The sequence below is a fragment of the Trachinotus anak genome, unplaced genomic scaffold (assembly GCF_046630095.1).
Source record: "Trachinotus anak isolate AG129_WGS33_773 ecotype Australia unplaced genomic scaffold, CSIRO_AGI_Tana_v1 ptg000007l, whole genome shotgun sequence".
Taxonomy (NCBI): domain Eukaryota; kingdom Metazoa; phylum Chordata; class Actinopteri; order Carangiformes; family Carangidae; genus Trachinotus; species Trachinotus anak.
In genome coordinates, this window is record NW_027273858.1 from 25,463,818 (window position 1) to 25,487,403 (window position 23,586).

At 43.0% G+C, this 23,586-nt stretch overlaps 1 protein-coding gene across 2 annotated transcripts in view; it reads right to left on the minus strand.

The window, feature by feature from the left end:
- Nucleotides 1-23,586, minus strand: part of LOC139623378 (sodium/potassium/calcium exchanger 3-like) — a 57,286-nt gene that overhangs the window by 26,826 nt on the left and 6,874 nt on the right. For both annotated transcript variants that reach the window (XM_071481592.1, XM_071481593.1), the window contains exon 2: nt 12,234-12,356. In XM_071481592.1, the coding sequence (XP_071337693.1) occupies nt 12,234-12,356 (123 nt within the window). The remainder of the gene's footprint in view (nt 1-12,233; nt 12,357-23,586) is intronic.

A 23,586-nucleotide genomic window follows, 5' to 3' on the forward strand; every position in this document is an offset into this window, starting at 1 on the left:
CACAGGCTCAACAGGCAGCGTGTATAAACTGAAAACATGAAGAACCACAGAGGGAGTTATGTACAGGAAATGGATCCTTGAACGAGCTGTCTGTCGCAGATGTTGCGTGTGTGCGTGCGTGCGTGCATGCGTGCGTGCGTGTCACTCCCCAGCTAAAGGTTACATGGTAATACTGGCATTTAATCTGTGAAGCAGCAAACGTGGGCAGCAAGAAATCAGATGAAGACCTGAGCTGACCTATACAGTCTTTTTACAGCTGAGTGTGTGGATAGTGTGTAGATTCACTAATGTGCATGATGCAGAAGACGAGAGACAGGGAGAAGATACAACTGATGACAGCATCAGATCAGCTACACAGACACACAAACAGTGTGAGGCTGTCACTATATGTGTAACCTTGTCAAACACAGTCCCAGGCAAGAACCTGTTATCCCTTCAGAATCTCTCTGACCTCTGACCCCTTAAGAACCTCTGACCCCTTCAGCACCTCTGTGATCTTTGATCCCTTCAGGACCTCTGGCCCCTTCAGACCCTATGTGACCTCTGACCCCTTCAGAATCTGTGACCTCTGATATCCAGAGACGACCCAGGTCTCTCAGTCAGCTGCAGTAGTCCATGTTGTTTCCTCCTGTTGTGTTACAGCTGTTCTTATCCAGATGTTATGATGTCACTGTTCAGTCCTCCATGTGACTGCAGTGATCAAACACACATTGACTGATATTGTCACTAATGTAACGTTTCCTGTTGAAGACTTCTGGACCCAGATGACATGAAGTGGACCTCAGGTCCTGCATCAGGTCTCTGACCCTTTGTGTCCTGCTGTGTCCCACAGTCCTGTTAATACCATCAGATCTGCACCCTCCTCCCTCTGAGCAGCAGCAGGATTACATGTGCCCAATTCACAGGGACCACTTATCCTCTTTAGACCATTATTGTCTGTAGAGATCACAAAGCCCCGCCCATACATGTTAACACACCGGACTACAACACATATTGTCCACACACACACACACACACACACACACACACACGCACATACACACACACACACACACACACAAAAACATCGATACAAACCCTACACATTAGCCTGTACTCTCATCATATACATGACATCAGTGTCCACATAAACAGATGGCCTGATATTAATCCCATCACACACACACACACACACACACACACACACACACACACACACACACACACACATACATTCTTATAATGTTCCTTTTATTCTCTGCTCCAACATGATCCACTCATCATGGCATCACTCTGTGTGTGTGTGTGTGTGTGTGTGTGTGTGTGTGTGTGTGTGTACTGTGTGTACTGTATGACTGTATGACTGTACTCTGGATTATCTGTAGCACCATCAGCAGCTTCCTCCTCTCTCTGCTCTGTGTTTTCAGCTATTCCTGCAACTATACAGACATATAGGAGTGTGTGTGTGTGTGTGTGTGTGTGTGTGTGTGTGTGTGTGTGTGGTGGAGGGTTATATCAAAGAATCATCATCATCTTCTTCCTCATCATCAGCATCATCATCATCATTACCCTCCTTATCATCATCCTCATCACCATCATCATCACCCTCATCATCATCATCCTTATCACCATCACCATCATCATCACCCTCATCATCCTCATCCTCATCACCATCATCATCATACTGATCATCATTATCATCATCATCCTCCTCCTAACCATAGCCCATAACTTCCTGTGTTTTGGGCACTCCAGGCCTCTGTACCCATAGACATATATATGTACACACCACATTGGCTGCTGGATCATACGTCAAAGTCACCGCCATATCGGATGGAGCAAGACTGGCCTGCAAACAAACAGGAATAAAGGAGGTGCTGCAGTTTTTTTCCACCATATCTACCATCATGACAACATGTTGTCCTGCTGCAACACCTGAGTTTCCCTCTGAGATCAGTGAAGGTGTATCTCACTTTCTCTTTTCACTGCTATAAACTGATATAGTGATACAGACTGATGCTGTAGTGTCTCACCTTACTTCATTTATTCTACCCTCTGGTTGTAACAAGTCCGTATAACAGTGAATAATTTTCCACCATGTAAATAATTCAGTTTATGTAAACTAGTGCTGATGCACAGCTAGCGCTGCAGTGAGCTATCAGGAGGGATGAAGTGTGAGACAGAGAGGGACACTGGAGGCAGGCGTGTCCAGATGAAGCCGACCTGCTCAGTGAGCTAATATAAAGTGGACACAGTGTGTTTTCTTTTACAGCGACTTCTTCCTTTTTGTAAAACACACACCACTGCACAAACACATACACACACACACACACACACACACACACATATATGCACACAAACTCCACTGACGGTTGACTGGAGTTCACTGGTTGCCATGGCAGCAGGGGGAGGAGGGTCTTCCCACTGGTGAAAAAATTGCTGATTTGCCTGAGTTACAGAATTATTCTAAATAGTGTGCCCCCATTACACACACACATATACACACACACACTCTGTTGGTGCTGGCTGCAGGTCGGTGGGGGGTTGTGAAGGCACCATTGCTGGTGTTAAAGAGGAATTCCACTGTTTTAGAATCAACTACAAATAATCTGGTGTCATTGCAGAGGTGTGTGTGTGTCCTCTTTGTAGAGTACTGTGGGCAAAACAGGGTGGTGGTGATGGTGGTGGGTGGTGGTGGTGGTAGTGGTGGTGGTGGTATTCAATACATAAATTTCAGCTTCACTAATTTAATCAGTACAATATCAACAGTTATGGCACACCAAGTTTCTGTTTTAAAACTTCACTTAATTTAATTCACTAATTATTTCCAATCCTTTCTACATGTTTTGGTCGCTGTCAGGATACTGTCAATAAACCTTCTAACTTACTACATGTTTCACAATAAATTGACAGCAGGAAATTAAAATGGGAGCAGATTCAAAAACAGGGATAAATGTGTATGTTTTCTCTCTCAATGAATGACCTGCAATAAAAACTGAAAAATGCCAAAAGGTCAGAGGTAACCCTTCAGAGAGTTGTGTGTCTGTGGTCACTGAAGGCAGATCTCAGTCACAGGGGGGTTCAGTTCCTCAGTAATTTCCTCAGAGAATTACACACTGACAAGAAAAAGCTCCAGCGCTCAATAGTTTTTGCATGTGCAGATCTGGTGTCAGGACGAACCCAGGGGCCAGTTCAGCTGAAGAGACTAGAGAACGTCCTGAGGGTTCCACACCAGGACATTTATCATTTTCATCCAGTGAGATGTCTGCTTAAAACACAGCCACGGTCAATTAACATTGATTTTCCTCCATACTCCTGTAAGAGTTTGTTAGTGTGTGTGAGTGTGTTAGTGTGTGTGGGGCTGGTCTGTGAATGCAGGGTGATTTATTGGCTTTGCTGTTCGCTGGTTGAATACCCAGTTGGATTTGAAATCAGTTTTGATCAGTGACATTTCTATTTTTGTAACCTTGAAGCTTTTCTAAACATCCAATCAGGTTTCAGACATTCATCATCGCTGTCTTTCTTCACATAAACTGGCTGTTCACACATACCAACAGCCACTGAAGATGGTAATTAACGGTGACATGTCAATAAATGTCACATGGTATAAAATTAACTCTCAAGCTAATTCTTCTCTCATGTCCTTGTGGGTGGACATGTAGCTGCTAATGTAAAGGTAGATGTAGTTAGGTAAGTTAAAACCACTGTCTCTACATAAGAACAGTCTAATCCAAGACTACATACTGTGGTGGATACTGGTGTTTAAGGCAACAGATCTGTGGTCAACAAATTAGCATCATCACCTCAATGACCACGTTCATGTGACAAAGGAGGAACTTGAATGATTGTACTTACTGCTCTATCTGAATCTATGATCAGATATTATTTAAATAAATGGTTATCTAAATAATTATTCTGTAATTAGACAAAGTCCTTCTACAGCTTGCATTTGCATTGAGAGAGCAAATAAAGAGAGTTCTGTATTGGAACCACAGGACAGTACTGAGAACATAATTCAGGATGTGACAGTTACACAGAGAATAACAGGAGTCAATTCATCCATTATTTTATTTCATACAACTGTGTATGACAACAAGGTCCCAAGACTTGGATACAAAGTCAAGAGTCAAGTTCTGCTTCAAGACCAACAATTTCTGCTTCAAGACCAACAAGTTCCAGTTCAAGACCAAGACGTTCTGCTTCAAGACAAACAGGTTCCAGGTAAGGACCAACAAGTTCCAGTTCAGGACCAACAAGTTCCAGTTCAAGATCAAGTTCCAGTTCAGGACCAACAAGTTCTGCTTGAAGAACAACAAGTTCCAGTTCAAGACCAACAAGTCAGACCAACAAATCAGTGAAAACTACAGGATCCACAAAGTTCAAGACAGGGTCGAATGGTATTGTACATACTACTGCACAGACACACAACCACAGCCACTACATGTTCACACCACTTTGTGCTACACATCTAGCTCAGCAAAAGGGTGAAGCAAAGAGCAAAGGTCCAAAATGATTTTACTAGTAGTAGACTGTAGTAAAACACATACACACACACACGCACAAACCTCCCAGACATTGACGAAATCCGACACCTTGTGTGTAGCTTGCCTCGCCATTACGCTGCTAGGTAATATGAAATTTAAGCCTTAATCTCCATATGTGTGTGAGGTTGTTTGCGCTTGTGTGTGTGAGTGTGGACGTGTCCCCACACTGAGGAGAAATCAGTGCAGTGGAGGACAATGCATAATAATAAACTTATTCAGAGTTCTTCTTCCTCCTGAACAAAGAGGAAACACAGTGGGAGGTGTCAAATTTAGGCACACACACAGACACACACACATACATCTTACTGTATTTGTAGGGCCCTCCCTGATATTTTACATCACTCCTTAATCCCTTAGCCAAACCTTAACCATCACAACTGAATGTGTAAACCCAATCCTAACCATAACCTAATTCTAGATAGATATTTTACCACATAAAAATGAAAAGAAACTCTGAAAAGGGGCTGGAAGTATATTTACACTTACCTCGACAATCAGTTACAATCGTTTAAAATGACATCATACTATTGTGAGAGTCTGTCTGGAAGGAGAAGAGTTCATCCCGGAAGTACCCCACTGTATACTGCACATGTTCACTGTTTACTGTTGACAATTTATTGTTCTCTGTTCAATGCTTACTGTTTACTGTTCACTGTTAATTGTTCACAATCTACTGTTCTCCATTCACTGCTGACTGTTCACTATTGTTTACAGTTTACTGATAACTGTTCTCTGTTCACTGATTAGTGTTTTCTGTTCACTTCTCTGTTCTTTGTTCACTGTTAACTGTTTACAGTTTACAGTTAATTATTAACTGTTCACTGTTAATTGTTAACAGTTTACTGTTAACTGTTTACAGTTCACTGTTCACTGTTTTCTGTTCTATGTTAACTGTTAATTGTTCAATGTTAACTGTTCACTGGTAATTGTTAACAGTTTACTGTTTACTGTTCACTGCTAACTGTTAATTGTTCACTGTTCTCTGATAACTGTTCTCTGTTCACTGTTTAGTGTTCTCTGTTCACTTCTCTGTTCTCTGTACACTGTTAATTGTTTACAGTTTACTGTTAACTATTATCAGCTTACAGTTTACTGTTTACCTTTTAGTGTTCACTGTTAACTGTTAATTGTTTACAGCTTACTGTTTATTGTTCAGTGTTAACTGTTATCTTTTAAGTGTTAAATGTTAATTGTTTACAATTTACTGCTCACTGGTAATTGTTAACAGTCTACTGTTAACTGTTAATTATTTACATTTTACTGTTTACCTTTTAGTGTTCACTATTAACTGTGAACAGTTCACTTTTAATTGTTAACAGTTTACTGCTAACTGTTTACAGTTCACTGTTAACTGTTAATTGTTTACAGCTTACTGTTAACTGTTCACTGTTTTCTGTTCACTGGTAATTGTTAACAGTTTACTGTTAACTGTTAACTGCTAACTGTTTACTGTTCAATGTTACCTGTTCACTGTTTTCTATTCACTGTTGATTGTTAACAGTTTATGTTTAACTGTTTACAGTTCACTGTTAATTGTTTACAGTTTACTGTTAACTGTTAACTGCTAACTATTAATTGTTAACAGTTAACTGTTCTCTGTTCACAGATTTCTGTTCATTGGTAATTGTTAACAGTTTACTGTTAACTGTACATTTTTTACAGCTTACTGTTTACTGTTCAACATTTAGTGTTCACTGTTAACAGTTTACAGTTCACTGTTAATTGTTTACAGTTTACTGTTAACTGTTCTCTGTTACCTGTTCACAAAGGAACCATTGTGGATTCACTGAAGGACAAAGGTCCAGCTGTTTATTGTTGTAAATGCAGTTATCTCATCTTTAAGTATTATCAACTGAGGCTGCAGAGCTGCTACGGATCAACAGAGCACTGACTCTACATCGTTCACAAAATGATTGAGAATTCAGTGTTAGTGTGAATCCATTTACAACTCTAACACCTCACATCTGTATGACATCACAATCATCGTTTCTGATCACCTGTGTTTCCCTGACAAGCTAGTCACACTGTGAAGGCTTCATTTAGAGAGTAACCATCCTCCTCCTGCTGAGGATGATGATGATGATGTGTCTCTGGTTTCTGTCTCATCTGTCTCAGAATTTGGATTTTTCCTGCTGGTGGGATTCTTTAACAGGAAATGATGTGATACGACATGACAGAGACCCCTGCCTCCCTCCACACACACACACACACACACACACACACACACACACACACACACACACACACACAAACACCCTGCAGTCTCTGACATGTCTAGTGAGCATTCTTGGAGTGACAGATGGACTGCAGGCCAGGAGGGGAAGGATGGTAAATACACTCATGATCACACACACACAGATGCACATACATACACACTTTCATGGGGGTGACCGGGGGATACATGCCCTCCCTGCCTTTCACTACCTGTTTGTTCTCCTGCTCTGCTGAGCATCACAGGCCACACACGCACGGACTCACGTATGCACACACACACACACACACACACACACACACACACACACACACACACACACACACACACACACTGATTGCAGAGGTTTATTCCTGAAAGCTGCAGCTGCACAGACCGTTCTGACTGAAGATCAGCTGTGTCCTCTGACGTGATACAGTCTGATTGATCATTATAGAACTGATCAATTCTACTGCAGAGCTGTAGAGTGATAAATGATGATTGATCTATTGAGTGCGTTGTTGCTGATCTGAGATCCGTAGTTTATCATCAGAACGTTCACTGACAGCCACCGACATCTCACCCGGTCATTCAGGCTCACAGGTGAGATAAACACACACAGGTCACATGACCAGTTATCATGTGTTCATTTTGACATTTTTCATGACAAGAATATCACACAAAATCACATGACTCATGAAGACTCTGACAGACAGCTGAAAGCTCCAGATAAATTAGACATTGAGTTACAATTGTTTTGTGTCACCAACCAGTCTCCAACAAGTCCTCCAACCAGTCCTCTAACCAGTCCTCTAAACAATCCTTCAACTAGTCCTCCAACCAGGCCTTTAACCAGTCCACCAACCAGTCTCCAACAAGTCCTCCAACCAGTCCTCCAACCATTCCTCTAACCAGTCCTCCAACCATTCCACCGACCAGTCCTTCCACCGGTCCCCCAACTAATCTTTCAACCAGTCTCCAATCAGTCCCCAACCAGTCCACCAACCAGTCCTCCAACCAGTCTCCAACCAGTCCTCTAACCAGTCCACCAACCAGTCCTTCAACCAATCCTCCAACCAGTTCTCCAACCAGTCCTTCAACCAGTCCTCAACCAGTCCACCAACCAGTCCTCCAACTAGTCTTCCAGCCAGCCTCCAACCAGTCAACCAACCAGTCCTTCAACCAGTCCTCCTACTAGTCCTCTAACCAGTCCATCAACCAATCCTCCAACCAGTCATCCAACGAGTCCACCAACCAGTCTCCAACCAGTCCTTCAACCAGTCGTCCAACCAGTCCTTCAACCAGTTCACCAACCAGTCCTCAACCAGTCCTTCAACCAGCTCACCAACAAGTCCTCTAACCATTCCTTCAACCAGTCCTCCAACCAATCCTTTAACCAGTCCACTAACCACTGTTGGAATCTCAAGCCATGGGTTCTGAAAAGAGCAATGGAGGAGCCTACATGTCCCTCCAAAAAACTGAGTCTCAAGCCATGAATCCTGAAGAGAACAATGGAGAGGCTTACATGTCCCTCCATTAGCCTGAGCCAGAGTTGGTCGACCGTTTGAACAAAGGGGTCAGTCTTTCCGCTACGCAGCGCTGCTGAATCTGAAGTCATTTTCCATAAGTCAAGGTAAACTTTATTACAAAGTGTTAAAGTACTTTTAGTTAATAGTTAAAAGGGACTGCTCTTGATTGACAAGCCAAAATGTGTCAATCATACGTTAGCCACGCCCCAATGCATACCCTACTTTATCGTCTATTTTAAATTAAATGGGACTATAATTTTAAAAATGAACATCATGTTGTATTGAAGAAGAGTTGAAACTAGCGATTGAGACCATAAACTCGTTATGAAAACGTTTACTGGGGTCATAAACCAAGTGAGAGGTAGGGTCATTTTCTCATCGACTTCCATACAATCCGACTTCTTTTTGCAACCAGTGGTGTCGCCCCCTGATGGTCATTGGATAGAATGCAGGTTTAAGGCACTTCCGTATTGGCTTCATTTTCCAGATCCAGCGTCGACGTCCATTTTTATATACAGTCTATGCGTATATCGCTGTGCAATCAGCTGATTTTATGTTCTGTGAGGATGAGCGCCGACTTTGTTAAGGACCAAACAAAGTTCACCGTTCCTCATCTGTGATCTTCCCGCTGCCGCCAAGGAACTCATCACAGTCATCGCCAGGAGAGTGGGACATGACCCGCCGAGCTCCCAGCCAAGGACCGAGCTGTGGAGACCCAGAGACTTTCTGTTCTAACTCTGAAGGACCAGAGCACTTCACAGTAAGAGGCTGATGTCTGGGCAGAGACACGATCAGTGTGGCGTGTTGTATTTGTAATTTAACTTATACCTGCTGCATATCTTGTTGTTTTAGATCATTCACTGCGATCAGCTTAATCACTAGTTAAAGGACCAATATCCGACCAGACGAGCTCCGGTTCGCTGGCTCTGTTATTGTGTAGTGATATTGTGGTGATTATTAACTGTGGTGATGATCGCTTGTGGACTCTTCCTCTCTTCACCTTTATTCTCCCTCTTTTCTCCCAATCACACATCTCATCTACACCTCTCTCACATTCAGGCTGCCCTAGGGTGTCATCGCGTCATAACACGTAAAGCTCAAGGGCCCCTCCCATGTTCTCGTTGTTCACGCCATTCACACTCTGCGGCCAGCCGCCATCTTGGCTCTAGCGACGACATCACTCGCGTCACGCTGCTGCCATCTTGGCTCCTACTGACACATCACTAACGTGATTTCGTCACCATCTTCTCTCTCTCCCCCTCTCTCTCTCTCTCTCCCTCACACACACACACCAAACACACACACACACACACACACACATACTTGTACTTCCATCTTTGTGAGGACACTCATTGACATAATGCATTCCCTAGCCCCTTACCCTAACCTCAACCATCACAACTGAGTGCCTAACCCTAACCCTGACCCTAACCTTAACCTAAACCTAAACCTAATTCTAACCATAACTCTAAAACCAAGTCTTAACCCTCAAAATGTGATTTTAAGGTGTCTCAAAAAGTGAGGACCGGCCAAAATGTCCTCACTTTCCCAAAATGTCCTCACTCTGTTAGTAAAATACTTTTCTTGGTCCTTGGTTTTCTAGGTTACTACGTAGCAAGTTCAAGTACACACGACTGTTACATATGTGTTTCACCTGTAATCATCTAGTTACTAACCAATGTTTGTTTTAGTTATAGTTGAATTATAATCAGTTTAATATCAAGTAATGTTATTTTGAATAATTATTACCCTTATTAATAAATCATGTTATAATTTAACTAGTCGTTGTCTGTGATTATTGTGACAATATTTGTGATAACAGCTGGATTCACGACAGTCAGTGCTTGAATTTACCCTTCAACCAACCTTCTGAGACTGCATTTTGAGCCATCAATTTGGTTATTGGTCCCTGGTGACAGGGTGGTGCCCCGAGGTTACTACTTGTAGTAAACATCTCTATATATATTGGTGATTATCACTGATAATCATTAATATTATACGCCAATAACCAAACTGCCCCTACCTGTGCACAACACCACTAACCCATAAGAGTGTCTCCTGAAATAGCTTCCCCACAGCAGCAGGCATACCGAACCTTGGTTGTCAAGGTAACAATAATAAACACGCTGACTGTGTTGAAAGTGGTGTACCTACCTTGGTTGCCATGGTTACTATAATAACGGTCATGGCTTAGTTAGGTTTAGGAAAAGATGGCAATTTGGGTTAAAATAAGTAGACATTAGATGATCTTTGTTGTCATGGTTACAATAATAACAACAAACAGTCATGGATAATAGAAACAACATAAACTGCTACTTTCACATGGGAATCGAACACCGCTCTCCTGTGTCATATTCCTGTGTTTTGTTGACCCATCCATCCACCCCAGTCTCCTCCTGACGTGGACTTTGTCGCTCTATAAACACCGCACTTTTCCTATTGCTCTTGTCATCATTACTACGACCACTAGATGTGACCTAGCAACAAAACCTAACTATAGTCATAATAACCTGCTGACAGACGTCCTGTAAGCTGGTTTGTTACAGGACAGTCTGCCAACAAACAGACAGCCTTTTGTCATCTTATCTGCCTGATGTCATGTGACCCAGAGTGATGATGTAATAACACATATTCATATAAAGCACCACAGAGAGCAGCCTGTGTCTGTTCACACCCATCTGGTCTCAGTCAGCAGAAGAACTGAGTTTGTCGTCACGTGTCCAAGCTCCACTGTTGTGTATTTACATCGAGGCTGTGAAGACAACGCCACTAAAAATAGGAGCTTGGCGTTTTCACCCAGACTGCTGCTGCAGAGATGTCTCAAGAAGCCCACACGGTCCAGTCCTCACCTCTGTTACAAAGGGAGGACAAACCTCAGTTCTGTGGTCCACCTGAAACTGTGACATCATGCAGCATGAGGCTCTTCATCTCCCTTCATCATCGTTTAGAGCCTGATCCACATCACATTAAATATTTGTTTACATGAATTTGAGTGTGCACGTGCTACAGCATCGGCAGCATGCACAAACTTGCACATGTGTGTGTGTGTGTGTTTCCAACACTGACACTGAACTGATGAGTGTGTGTCGGAAACAGACAGCACTCTGGGGGACGAGCAAGCTTCTCAGACAGTGTGACGTGAGGAGCAGCAATAATCCTTTAAAGAATAATTCAACACAAATTTTCTAAATATAACAGTGTGTGTGTGTGTGTGTGTGTGTGTGTGTGTGTGTGTGCGTGCGCACTGAACCTTTAAAACCATCAGGATCAACTGTTACACCTGTGACAGTTACCTGTCCTATCTATAAACATCTGGAAACATCTGGAAACATCTGGAAACTCAACTCATCACAACATCCACAGCACAAAGTGACATCATCAAAAAGTGACATGAAACAAAAGCAGCAAATACTCACCATCAAATATCACAACCATTAATCAATGATCTTCCTTCAATCAACTAATAAATTGACTGACTGATGAAACTGATTGTTTCAGTCATCAGTGTTGATATCAGTGATTAATCTCCAGCTGTTTAAGTGATGAAGTCACAGCTGTTCAGTGTGACCTCATAACAAATCAACACAATCCTTGTTCTTCACAACACCACATATTTCAAAGGTAAAACAACCTCATGGAGACACTCATCTGAATCTAACCCTGAAACAGACCAAAGTGTGTGTGTGCACAGACAGCTAACACTGGTATACACTGGTGTACACACTGTGTAAACACACGCTCCATGTTCAATGTGTGTGACCTCTGCTAACACAGATGTAATGAGATGTTAAGTGGTCAGTTAGCTGTGTTCAGATCAGCTGATCAACTGTCCACTGTCCAATAAAGACAGAGTCCAACACCACATCTCAGACAGTGTCTCCTAACATGATAGTGTCAACATCTGGAGGCACTGCCCTACAAAGAGCCTTGCAGCAGGTCTGTCTGGTCTCAGCTGGTCTGTCTGGTCTCAGCAAGTCTGTCTGGTCTCACCTGGTTCGGTGCAGTTCTTCTCAGGCTCAGAGGACAGGGACTCATTGACATAGTCGTCTTGTAGAAGGTGACGACTGCCCCACCTCGCCTCCTCCACAAGCATGGAGCTGGACACCTGATATCCTGTCAAAGGAGAGAGGAAGAAGATGAGTGGATGGTTGGGATGGTCACATGATGAGTCTTATTCTTATTAAAAAACCAGCCGGAAAACCAGGAAAGGGTCTCTGCCCCAGGGACAGAGAGACAGACAAACAGACAAAGACAAACAGACAGACAGAGGTTTTATATGACACAACAACAACAACAACATGGAGACAGTCTGTGTGTGTGAACAGTGGAACAGCTGTTTGATGTGATACAGTTCTGAGCTCCTCAGCTTACAGTCTGAACCCCCGACAGACCAGAGACCAGCTCCTGCAGCTGCACGCCACGTGCCACGAGGCCCATCATTCCAGCCCAGTCACTATATCCTCTGGCCCATCTCCTCTTCCACCACACAACAGGGTCTGCCTGAGGTGCAGAGCATGCTGGGGGTCTATAAATAGCACCAAACTGAGCTTTATTTAAAAACGAAGAGCTGCTGTGCAGCTCCACTAGACCACACTCTCTTTAGTATCTTTTCTTCATCTGACTGCTGTCTGTAACACACATCACTCATCCCTGATCAATACTGATCGATCACAGGACTGCTTCATGGTTTTTGGGATTTATGTTGCCTGTAAGATTCTTGCTCACACACATGCTGCTGTGCAGTGACACTTGTTCTGAAGTCTGACAAAGCTGCTCCTCAGCTGATTCTGGAGGTCCATACTGGGTTTTAAAGGCAGATACTATAACAACAGTTTGGAGCAGGAAAAAGCCGATAGCTGAGTAATCGGCTGTTATCCTTCCCACCACTAGCTGAAGCCCCCCACCCCCGAGAAACAAGTAAAACTGTCAATTAATACAAATTAAAATATATTGAATAGATGTAAAAGATATTTTAGCTATTAGCTGTATTTCTGTATGTGTTCAGTTCATATTAAAATCTGTATCAATGATTTCAGCTGTTCTGTCACAAGGAGGAAAACACACACACAAACACACACACACACACACACACACACACACACACACACACACCCACACACACTTGTACTTCCATCTTTGTGAGGACTCTCATTGACATAATGCATTCCCTAGCCCCTCACCCTAACCTCAACCATCACAACTGAGTGCCTAACCCTAACCCTGACCCTGACCTTAACCTAAACCTAATTCTAACCATAACTCTGAAACCAAGTCTTAACCCTCAACATGTGATTTGAAGGTGTCTCAAAAAGTGAGGACCGGCCAAAATGTCCTCACTTTCCCAAAATGTCCTCACTCTGTTAGCAAAATACTTTTTTTGGTCCTTACTGTGTAGCAAGTACAAGTACACACACACACACACACCGCAGTGAGTGTTGTTCTTCAGTCACTGTTGCTGAAGTTACTATGGTGACATGACGTAACAGATAAGATGCATGATATAACATTCATTGACACTCTCTCTCTCACACACACACACACACACTGACTAACCACATTCACTGGCCCTGATACTCGTCCTGACACTAGTCCTGTTACTGGTCCTGATACTAGTCCTGATACTAGGGTTGAATAACCTCAGTAGAAGAAGAACAGGTTCCTGCTCCTCAGAGGATGAACCCTCTCTGTGGTCTGTCCTCAGGTCAACACTAAAACCACCACGTTACATCACACTGTGACATCTCCTCATGCTGCTGCTGTGACCTGGACCTGAACCAGAAAAGAGACCTGGACCTGAACCAGAACAAAGACTTGGACCTGAACAAGACCTGAGACTTTAGAGGAGCTCGTGCTCCCACTGGACACACACACTTCATGTGTTGGTTAGTGCAGGTTAACGGAAACACACACAGATGAATGAGTGTGTGTGAGCGCTGCTGGGTTTCCCTCCACACTGTCTCACTCATTGTCCTCCGTGGGCCACCGTCCAAGTCAACCTCATAACGTCAGCCAACATGGCCGCCATCGCTCCTCACTGTCACGCTTAATTAGCCACTTTATCTTCATTAGTGTCCCTTGGCAGATGAGTGTGTGTGTGTGTGTGTGTGTGTGTGTGTGGGTGTGGGTGTGAGTGTATGTGTGATTGTGTTTTTATGCATAACGTGTAGTGTGTGCCGTGTGCATTTGTACATTGTGTATATGTTACGGGGCCATATCTGGTCTCTGCTGCATATGAATGTGTGTGTGTGTGTGTGTGTGTGTGTGTGTGTGTCCCTGGAGAGTAGAGAATCAGGCCATGAAAACGTTGAGCACGTGGCTCCTTTTATACAACATACTATATGTGACATCAGCTCCTCATCATAGGACAGTAACTAGGTTACTATGAGTTATTATACAACACACACACACACACACACACACACACACACACACACACACACACAAGCATGTGAACTGAGTCCTCATCACCGTCTGTGGTAACTGTTTCTGAGGACTGAGAGTCCCACCGCTGTGAGGACTGAGGACTGAGAATTCCACCTTTCTTAGGACTGAGGACTGAGAGTCCCACCGCTGTGAGGACTGAGGACTGAGAGTCCCCCTTCTGTCGGGACTGAGGACTGAGAATCCCACCGCTGTGAGGACTGAGGACTGAGAGTCCCCCTTCTGTAAGGACTGAGGACTGAGAGTCCCCCCTCTGTGAGGACTGAGGTCTGAGGACAGAGTCGTACCTCTGTGAGGACTGAGGAATGAGGACTGAGAGTCGAGTCCCCCCTTTGTGAGGACTGAGGACTGCGAGTCCCCCTTCTGTGAGGACTGAATAAGCTTTGACACCACTTCATCATCATCAGTGAGGAAGACTGCAGCCTCTACACTCAGCACACACACTGAAGGTGATGAGAGGCAGGAGAAACGCTGACCTTCATCATGATGATGATGGTGGTTGTGGTGTTCCCTCTCTTCAGCTGGTGATGAGTCGATACAGCTGAGCTGAAGGTGTGTGAGGAGGAGGAGGAGGCAGGCTCAGCTTCATCACTATCACACACTGTGTACTGCTCCATGACATCCCTGAGGTTCTTCTACATGTTCCATCAAAACAGAGTAAACACATGATCTCCAGTGAGACCGGACCGCACCACATTACAGAGACGATCAACTGGTCCTCACAAAGATATATGTGTACATATATATACACATATTTACTAGGGTTGTGAACGATAAACCGATGCGACCGGATATTCAGTTCAACAAGTGAGAGATACGGCTGCATCGGTAGCAGCCTCCTCAATCAATACAAATTATCAATGAATTCCTAGATTAATCGGTTATAGATTCATGGATCAGGTATCGCGAGACTTTGAATCGGTTGGCGGTATTAGCATTACACACACGGCAGGTCTCTAAAACAACGCGAGAGCTGAGGCTGCCCGCGAAACGCCGTAGCTGCCTAGCTGGTATTAGCATGAGTGATAAACAAGGGACGACCATGGATGTATTATAAAACCTGGACACCGCTCAGCCTCGCAGCAGCTGTTTCCAGTGGCCACTCGTGGTATTGCAGCGAAAAATCCCCCTGCGGCACAAAAAGCATTTTTCCCATAGACGGCAATAGTAAAAGAGAGGCCTGTAAAACTTTTAACAGGACACCTCCAGCTGTGCACACAGTGCAATATCAATCTTTCTATTCTACATTTTTAATCCATGGGGTTTTCATCTGTGTAAAAGTTTTTCAAAGCTCAGAAAAAGCCCAGAAAAGTCTTTTTTCTCTGAGTGATGTCACCACTGTGTACGTGCGCTCTATCCACGGTCCCGCTGTGTCTCGGGAACAAGCATGGTTGCTAGGTTACTGCTATAGTGACGTCAGGACAAGAACAAGTTTTTAATTTCTTTAATTTCTGCTTAACAAACACGACAGCTTGTTAATGGTCTCATGAGCTGATAGTGTCACACGCCTCGCCTGCTTTGAGTATGTGAGGCTGCTGTCATCGCAGACATTTCTCCCTCTCAGCTCTCTCTGTCTGACGTGTGACATGGGAGGACCTCTGCTCCTGGTCATCATGAGCTTGATCCTGATCAACAGTGAGATACTGAGTCCAGGTCCAGGTCCAGGTCTAACTACTACATTAGTTATGAATAAGTGCAGAAATGTAAATGCTAAAGATGTGAGACATGGTGAACAGCAGCCATATGCTAACGTATGTCACATCGTAAAGAATGGCAGCATTAGCACCACCTCATGCTAAGCTATTAGCATAAGAAATTGAAACAAGGTTCTACTCTTCCACTGTTCTACTGCTATAGTGTTCAACTGCTACAGTGTTGTTCTACTGTTGTTACTCTGCTACAGTGTTTTTCTACTGTTCCACTGTTCTACTGCTACAGTGTTGTGCGGCTGTTGTTACTCTGCTATAGTGCTGTTCTACTGTTGTTGTACTGCTACAGTATTAGCTGTGTAATTAATTAGTTAACATGTTTTTGAATTGTGGTCTAAGGGACCGATACAGATGCTAAAGAAGTGAAACTTGGTAGACAGGTGCTCTGTAGGAAGGTACCACCCTGTGGTTCCACTCTCTCCTGCTCCCACCTGATCACAGAACCCGATCCAATAGTTTTCGGCTGCTGTCAATGAACTGTAACTGAACAATTGAACAATAACCAATCACCAACCTCAGGTGTGAAACATGAAGCATCAACAGCGAAAATGAAAAATCTGCAGTTCCTCTAAAGACCACTAGAGTCTGGCTCCAACAGTGAGTCAGTCCCCACAGACTCCCATGTTAAAATGTCCAACTTTACAGCAGAAATAAACATGTTTACAGCCTGGTACAAAAACTGTTTTGGTCTCTAGAGCTAATTTCCTGTACGGGCTGAATTTTATAGAACTTATCTGTTTACATTTTCTTAAGACCTAATGTTCTGCCTAATTGAGGGTGTGATTGACAGATGGGTGATCTCATGTTCACCACAAACCTCTGCTGATCTACCAGATGATGTTGCCTCGGAGTCATGATGTCAGTCACCAGGTGACAGGTCGACTCAGAGGTTACATCCACACTACAGACGTCTGCAGTGACAGGAAATGTGTTATTGTGGTAACAGACTCATTGTGTTTAGTAAAGGAGGAAGTATGTAACCACAAAAGAAGAATCATCAGTTCCACTGTGACTATGATCTGACCTCTGACCTCTGTGACGTCATGAACTCTGGACACAACAGATCCTGCATGATGTCAGCATGATGTCAGTGTGATGTCAGCATGATGTCAGTGTGATGTCAGCATCATGTCAGCATGATGACACCATGTCACACTGTCTGTTGTGTAACCACAGTCAGTTCAAACATCAGGCTCCAGAACCTGAGGAGGTTTTCACTTCTGTTTATAGCAATGAGGGAGGGGGAGGAAGACTATCTCTCTCTCACACACACACACACACACACAGATTTCAGTACACATTGTCTCTCCAGCGCAGAGATGACCTCAGACAAGATAGTTATGTAATCAGGGTGTATTTGCCTAAATTGTCTAAAAATGGACTGAGAGGAACTGTGTGTGTGTGTGTGTGTGTGTGTGTGGTCTGGGATGGAGAGTATAAACAAGATATGAACATATGCAATATTAACATTGCAACAATATGGACAACATCATATGTTGGGTCTATGAAGGAGGATGTAGAGAGTGAGGTGTTGTGCGGGACATGAAGAAACATCAGTTACAGCAGCAGAAGAGTCAGACATGAGTCTCATCGTCCTGTCTCCAGTACAGACAAGGTCTGACTGCTGATGACTGTTTTAGTCTAAACTCATCTCTTCTTCTACGTTTTAGTTTTAAACTAATCTCTTCCTCGACATTTAAGTTTTAAACTAATCTCTTCTTCTCTCTTTTATTTTTAAACTCGTCTCTTCTTCTCTGTTTCCTCCTCTGTCCACTCTCCTCCAGAGTCTTCAGCCCCTAAAACAGAGACGCTGCTGGATGGGTTGTGTTGGAGTTTGGACGGACAGAAACAGAGACCTTTGGAAACGATGACTTAGACACCCATGTTTCTCCTGATTGGCTCTTATCAGCCTGGGCTACCAGTGGTGAAACAACGTGGATAATGAATTAAAGTGGTACTGACCTTGTTGTCTTTGCAGCAGCTGTTGTTCAGTTCAGTTTTGTATTTTAACTCTACAACTGTCCTTGCTGTTCCCCCTTCAGAGGATTTACTGGAACTAACCAACTGAGAGGAGACAAAATGGTTACACCAGCTCGCACATAATCAGTGTAGGTGAATGGTCATGTGATGTGTGTTTTCAGGCATGTTAGTGTGGATGGAAATGGTTTTAGTTTTAGTATGAGTATGAGTGTGGACGTGGCCACAGTTCTTGTTGCCTCGTTTGTGTAGCAGAGTTGATAAGTGACTTAATGAGTCTTATTTTAGCTGCAGCTTTGTTGTTGAAAATACTCTAAAAACCTGCAGCAGATAAAATTATGTAATAAACCTGTGTGGATTCTTCCATCTGACGATCATTCCTTTGAACCTGGTCTAGATGATCGTGTAGGTGACCTTTATATTAACAAGAACTTACACACTGTGAGTGAGAACACTGTGTGTGTGAGAAACACTGAGAACACTGTGTGTTAGGACTAAGTGTGTGTGAGAACTCCTTTGGTGTGAGAACAGTGTGTGTGAGAGAACACTGAGAACACTAGAACACTGTGTGTGAGAACACTATGAGTGTGAGAACAGTGTGTGTGAGAGAACACTTGAACACTGTGTGTGAGAATAATGTGTGTGTGAGAACACTGTGTGTGAGAGAACACTGAGAACACTGTATGTGTGAGAACACTGTGTGTGAGAACACTGCGTGTGAGAACCCTGTGTGAGTGAGAACACTGTGTTAGAACCCTGTGTGAGTGAGAAAACTGTGTGTTAGAATACTGTGTATTACAACATTGCGTGTGAGAACTCTGTGTTAGAACACAACAGCTTCTGATGTGAAAACACAGTTTGACTTTACACTGATTCACGTCCCTAAACATCACACTAACCCAACATTTACATTTACATTACATTTACATTTAGTCATTTAGCAGACGCTTTTATCCAAAGCGACTGACAGAAAGGGGAACAATCAAGGTTAAGTGCGATAAGAAGTGTTAGCGCAGCAATAAGTGCTAGTGACGATTCTTTAAGTGTAGATTTGCTATGTAGTGCTAGGAGAGAAGGTGCTCTCTGAAGAGCTGGGTCTTCAGGAGTCAGTCACCAATACATCACCTATACATCACTAATACATCACCAATACATCACTTACCCTAACCCTAACCCGCACATAATCAATACATCACCAAGATTTACTTGTGATTATTATAACTGTTTTGATTGATCCCTGGGTTGAGTCCTGATCCAAACACCTACAGACTAATGACAGACTAATTAGCAAACATCACCATGAAGACAGAGTAATGCCTGATCTGCTCAACATCCGGGTCATATCTTAATGTTGTGGCAGATGTCATGTCTGTATGCTGACATTAGCATTTAGCTTGAAGTGGTGATGTAAGAAGTCCTTACAGAAAGATCCTGGCTCTCAGAAAACCTGGGTCTGGATTTAAGGCTATAAGCTTAGTTTATTAACACTGAAGTGTCCAGTTCAGGAACGTCTGACCCTGAAACCCTGTTTACAACAGAGTCCTGTCCTGTTGGCTCATTGTCCAGCGTTAGTTCAAAACTGTGTGATGTTTCCATTAACAACAGCATGAGAACATCTCACCGTCCTCTGGCCTACATTCCTGCGTAATGACTCTGAGCTGAGGCCTGGTGGGAACCAACAGGTGTGTCTCAGTCTAATGTCCAGGGAGGACAGCTGTGTGTGGAGGAGCAGTGACAACTGTAGGAGCTCTGAGCTCATCAATCACACCATAACGAGGAGTCACACACAGCTCCTCCATATATAGACACTCAACACTGGGACATGAATTTAAACCAGTATGAAGAGACCGTAGCTGAGCAGGAGAAACAGAGACTGTTTGCTACAGACTGAAGCATATTAATAATAATAATAATAATGGTCAGTTAATTAATTGATCAGATGTTTAGATGTTGATTAATCATTAGTCATTTTTCAATCATGTGATGGTTCCAGGTTCAGTGAGTATTTCATGAGTCCCTGTTTTACATCTGTGTTCACTGATCACCTTCAGGTTTCCTCCATCCCACTGAAACCCAGCTCATTTCACAGTAAGTATACTATGCCTATGGAGATACACTGAGGTCAGAACCTTCAACAACGTTAATCTTGGTCCCATCAGAAACACATGAACTCTTAGAACTTCCTGTCTGCAGTGATGGTCACTGGTTGTCCTGATGGCAGATTATTAATAACACACAATAGTTAATAGTCAACAGTATCATCATATACATGCAGAGGTGATTTAAAATAAGTGGCAATAATAAATAATGTTTCAAACAACTACATGAGGACCAGTCAGAACAGATGAGTTTAAGAGCTGTTTTTAAAAGTAAGAGGAGAGTCAACAATATTCAGACATGTTTTCACAGAGGAGAGAGTGAGTGTAAAGTCAGTCTGAGCCTCACATCAGTGGCCAACACACTGTGAACATGAGCCTGATTGATGAGGAGGAGGAGGAGGATCAGAAAAACAGTGAAGAAGAACAGTGAAGGAAAGACGACAGGAGAGGAGAAGTAGAAGGAAGTAAGTGAGGAGGAGAAGGATTAAAGGAAGAGGAAGACAGAAGTGAAGACAGCAGCGGGTCTACAGAATCTTACTCAGGAATGGACCCCTCTCTTCCGCTCCTCTTTCTCTCATCTGTCTCTCCCAGAGATCCCAGCAGACACAGGACTGGTGTTAAAATAGACTGTGGGTTGTGATGAATGAACCAGGACACAGAGTGAGAGAAAATAGCTCCTAATGTTTCATCACAGCTCCATCTAACACAGGACAGGGCCCACAGACAGACTCAGTGACCCCGACTCAGACCTACTCATTCATCACAGCTGGGGCCTGTGTGTGTGTGTGAGTGCTCATATGATTTGATTATGAACACGTGATAACGGGCTCCTGTTAACATATCTGGGGCAATTAGGAGACACATGCGTACACACACTATAATATACCACACTACACAATAACATACTACAACATACCACGCTACTCCATAAAATGCTAAAATATACCACACTACACCATAACATACTATACTACACCATAAGATGCGATAATATATCACACTACACCATAACATACCACACTACACATAACATACTGTAATATACTATACTACACCACAACATACTATAAAATACCACATTTCACCATAACATACTATAACATATCATACTACAACCATAACATACTATAACATACCACGCTACACCATAACATACTATAAAATACCATGCTACACCATAACATACTATAACATACCACGCTACACCATAACATACTATAATATACCACACTACACCATAACACAATAACATGCCATACTACACCATAACCTACTATAATATACCACACTACACCATAACATACTGTAATATACTATACTACACCACAACATACTATAAAATACCACATTTCACCATAACATACTATAACATATCATACTACAACCATAACATACTATAACATACCACGCTACACCATAACATACTATAAAATACCACGCTACACCATAACATACTATAACATACCACGCTACACCATAACATACTATAATATACCACACTACACCATAACACAATAACATGCCATACTACACCATAACCTACTATAATATACCACACTACACCATAACATACTGTAATATACTATACTACACCATAACATACTATAAAATACCACACTACACCATAACATACTATAACATATCATACCACAACATAACATGCTATAACATACCAACCTACACCATAACAAGTATTTTTGTCTCGATGCTCAGCACAATGATTAATTATGAACTTCACATTATAGAAGCTCAAACCAGTGATTTCTCATTTTTCTTTAGATTTATTTAAACAGGTAACTAATTTTCAAAACTGTTGATTATCTTTTGAATGACTTCATGATCAATCAAATGATTAGCTCTGCTCTGGAATAATTAAAGGCGCTTGTTGTTTCAGTTCATATTGAGCTGTAGTGCTGCATATTAAAAGACAAGCACTATTCATGACATTAGTAGAAACTGACACACACTGGGAGACCCTCAGACCTCCAGGGGCCCTCAAGCTTCAGGGGCCCAGGGCATTTGCTGAACTTGCCATGCTGGTGATGTGGCCCTGACTGAGGTGTGTAAACAGTCACTAAATTTAGAGCTCAGCCACAGCCTGACAGCAGAGAGCTGACTGCTGCTGACGAGCCCAGTGGCCTCTTAGTTATCAGCAGGTTTCTATGGAGTGCTCACACACATCATCTCTCTCTCTCTATCTCTCACTCACACACACACACACACACACACACACACACACACTTTTCTGAACTGTGACATTATTCTCAATGAGCTCTTCAGTAACGACCTCATCCTCATTCTGATGTGAGACCTGGACCATTGTCCTCCTCAGACCAGCATCGCCACATGATCCACTCCTCTCTCCACTATGTGATCACTGTTCAGTCTGTCTGTCTACTTGTGGTGTTACACACTGGATCAGCTGTGCTGTGGAGTCATTATTCATCTCCAGGTTAAATTAAACATGAACAAGGACTTCCATGGAACCAACAGGACTTTTATGATAACCTCATTATGTGTGTGTGCATCCATATGTGTAAATAAAGTGTGTGTATGTGTGTGTGTGTGTGTGTGTGTGTGTGTCTGTGTGTGTGTGTGTGTTTCAGAGAAGAGTACAGCTCCCTGTTATATTTGAATGATGTGATATTGTGTGCACATTATGATGATTTAAAAGCCTGTAAACTAAAAAGTCAAGCAGGAGGTTAATACACCAACTTTGGCTAATTGTTCTGGTCATGCTCTCTGTTGTTCAGAGGAATAACAGTTCAGCTGCAGGAAGATAAACCAGAATTAACACTGCACAGATCAGCAGGTCTCAGATACAGCAGGGTGTCATCTGCGTAACAATGGAGATATTTTCTGAAAATAGACTCCGGAGGAATATATAGGGAAAATAAAACAGCTGTGGCTCAGGAAGTAGAGCTGGTTGTCCACTTATCAGAAGGTCGGTGGTTCGATCCCCAGCTCCTCCAGTCCGCATGTCGAAGTGTCCTTGGCCAAGGCACTGAACCCCAGATTGCCTCTGTGTGTGAATGGTAGAAGCAATCCATGTGTAGATGTAAGCGCTGTGTGACTGTGTGTGTGAATGTGGCTGACATTGTAAAGTGCTTTGAGTCG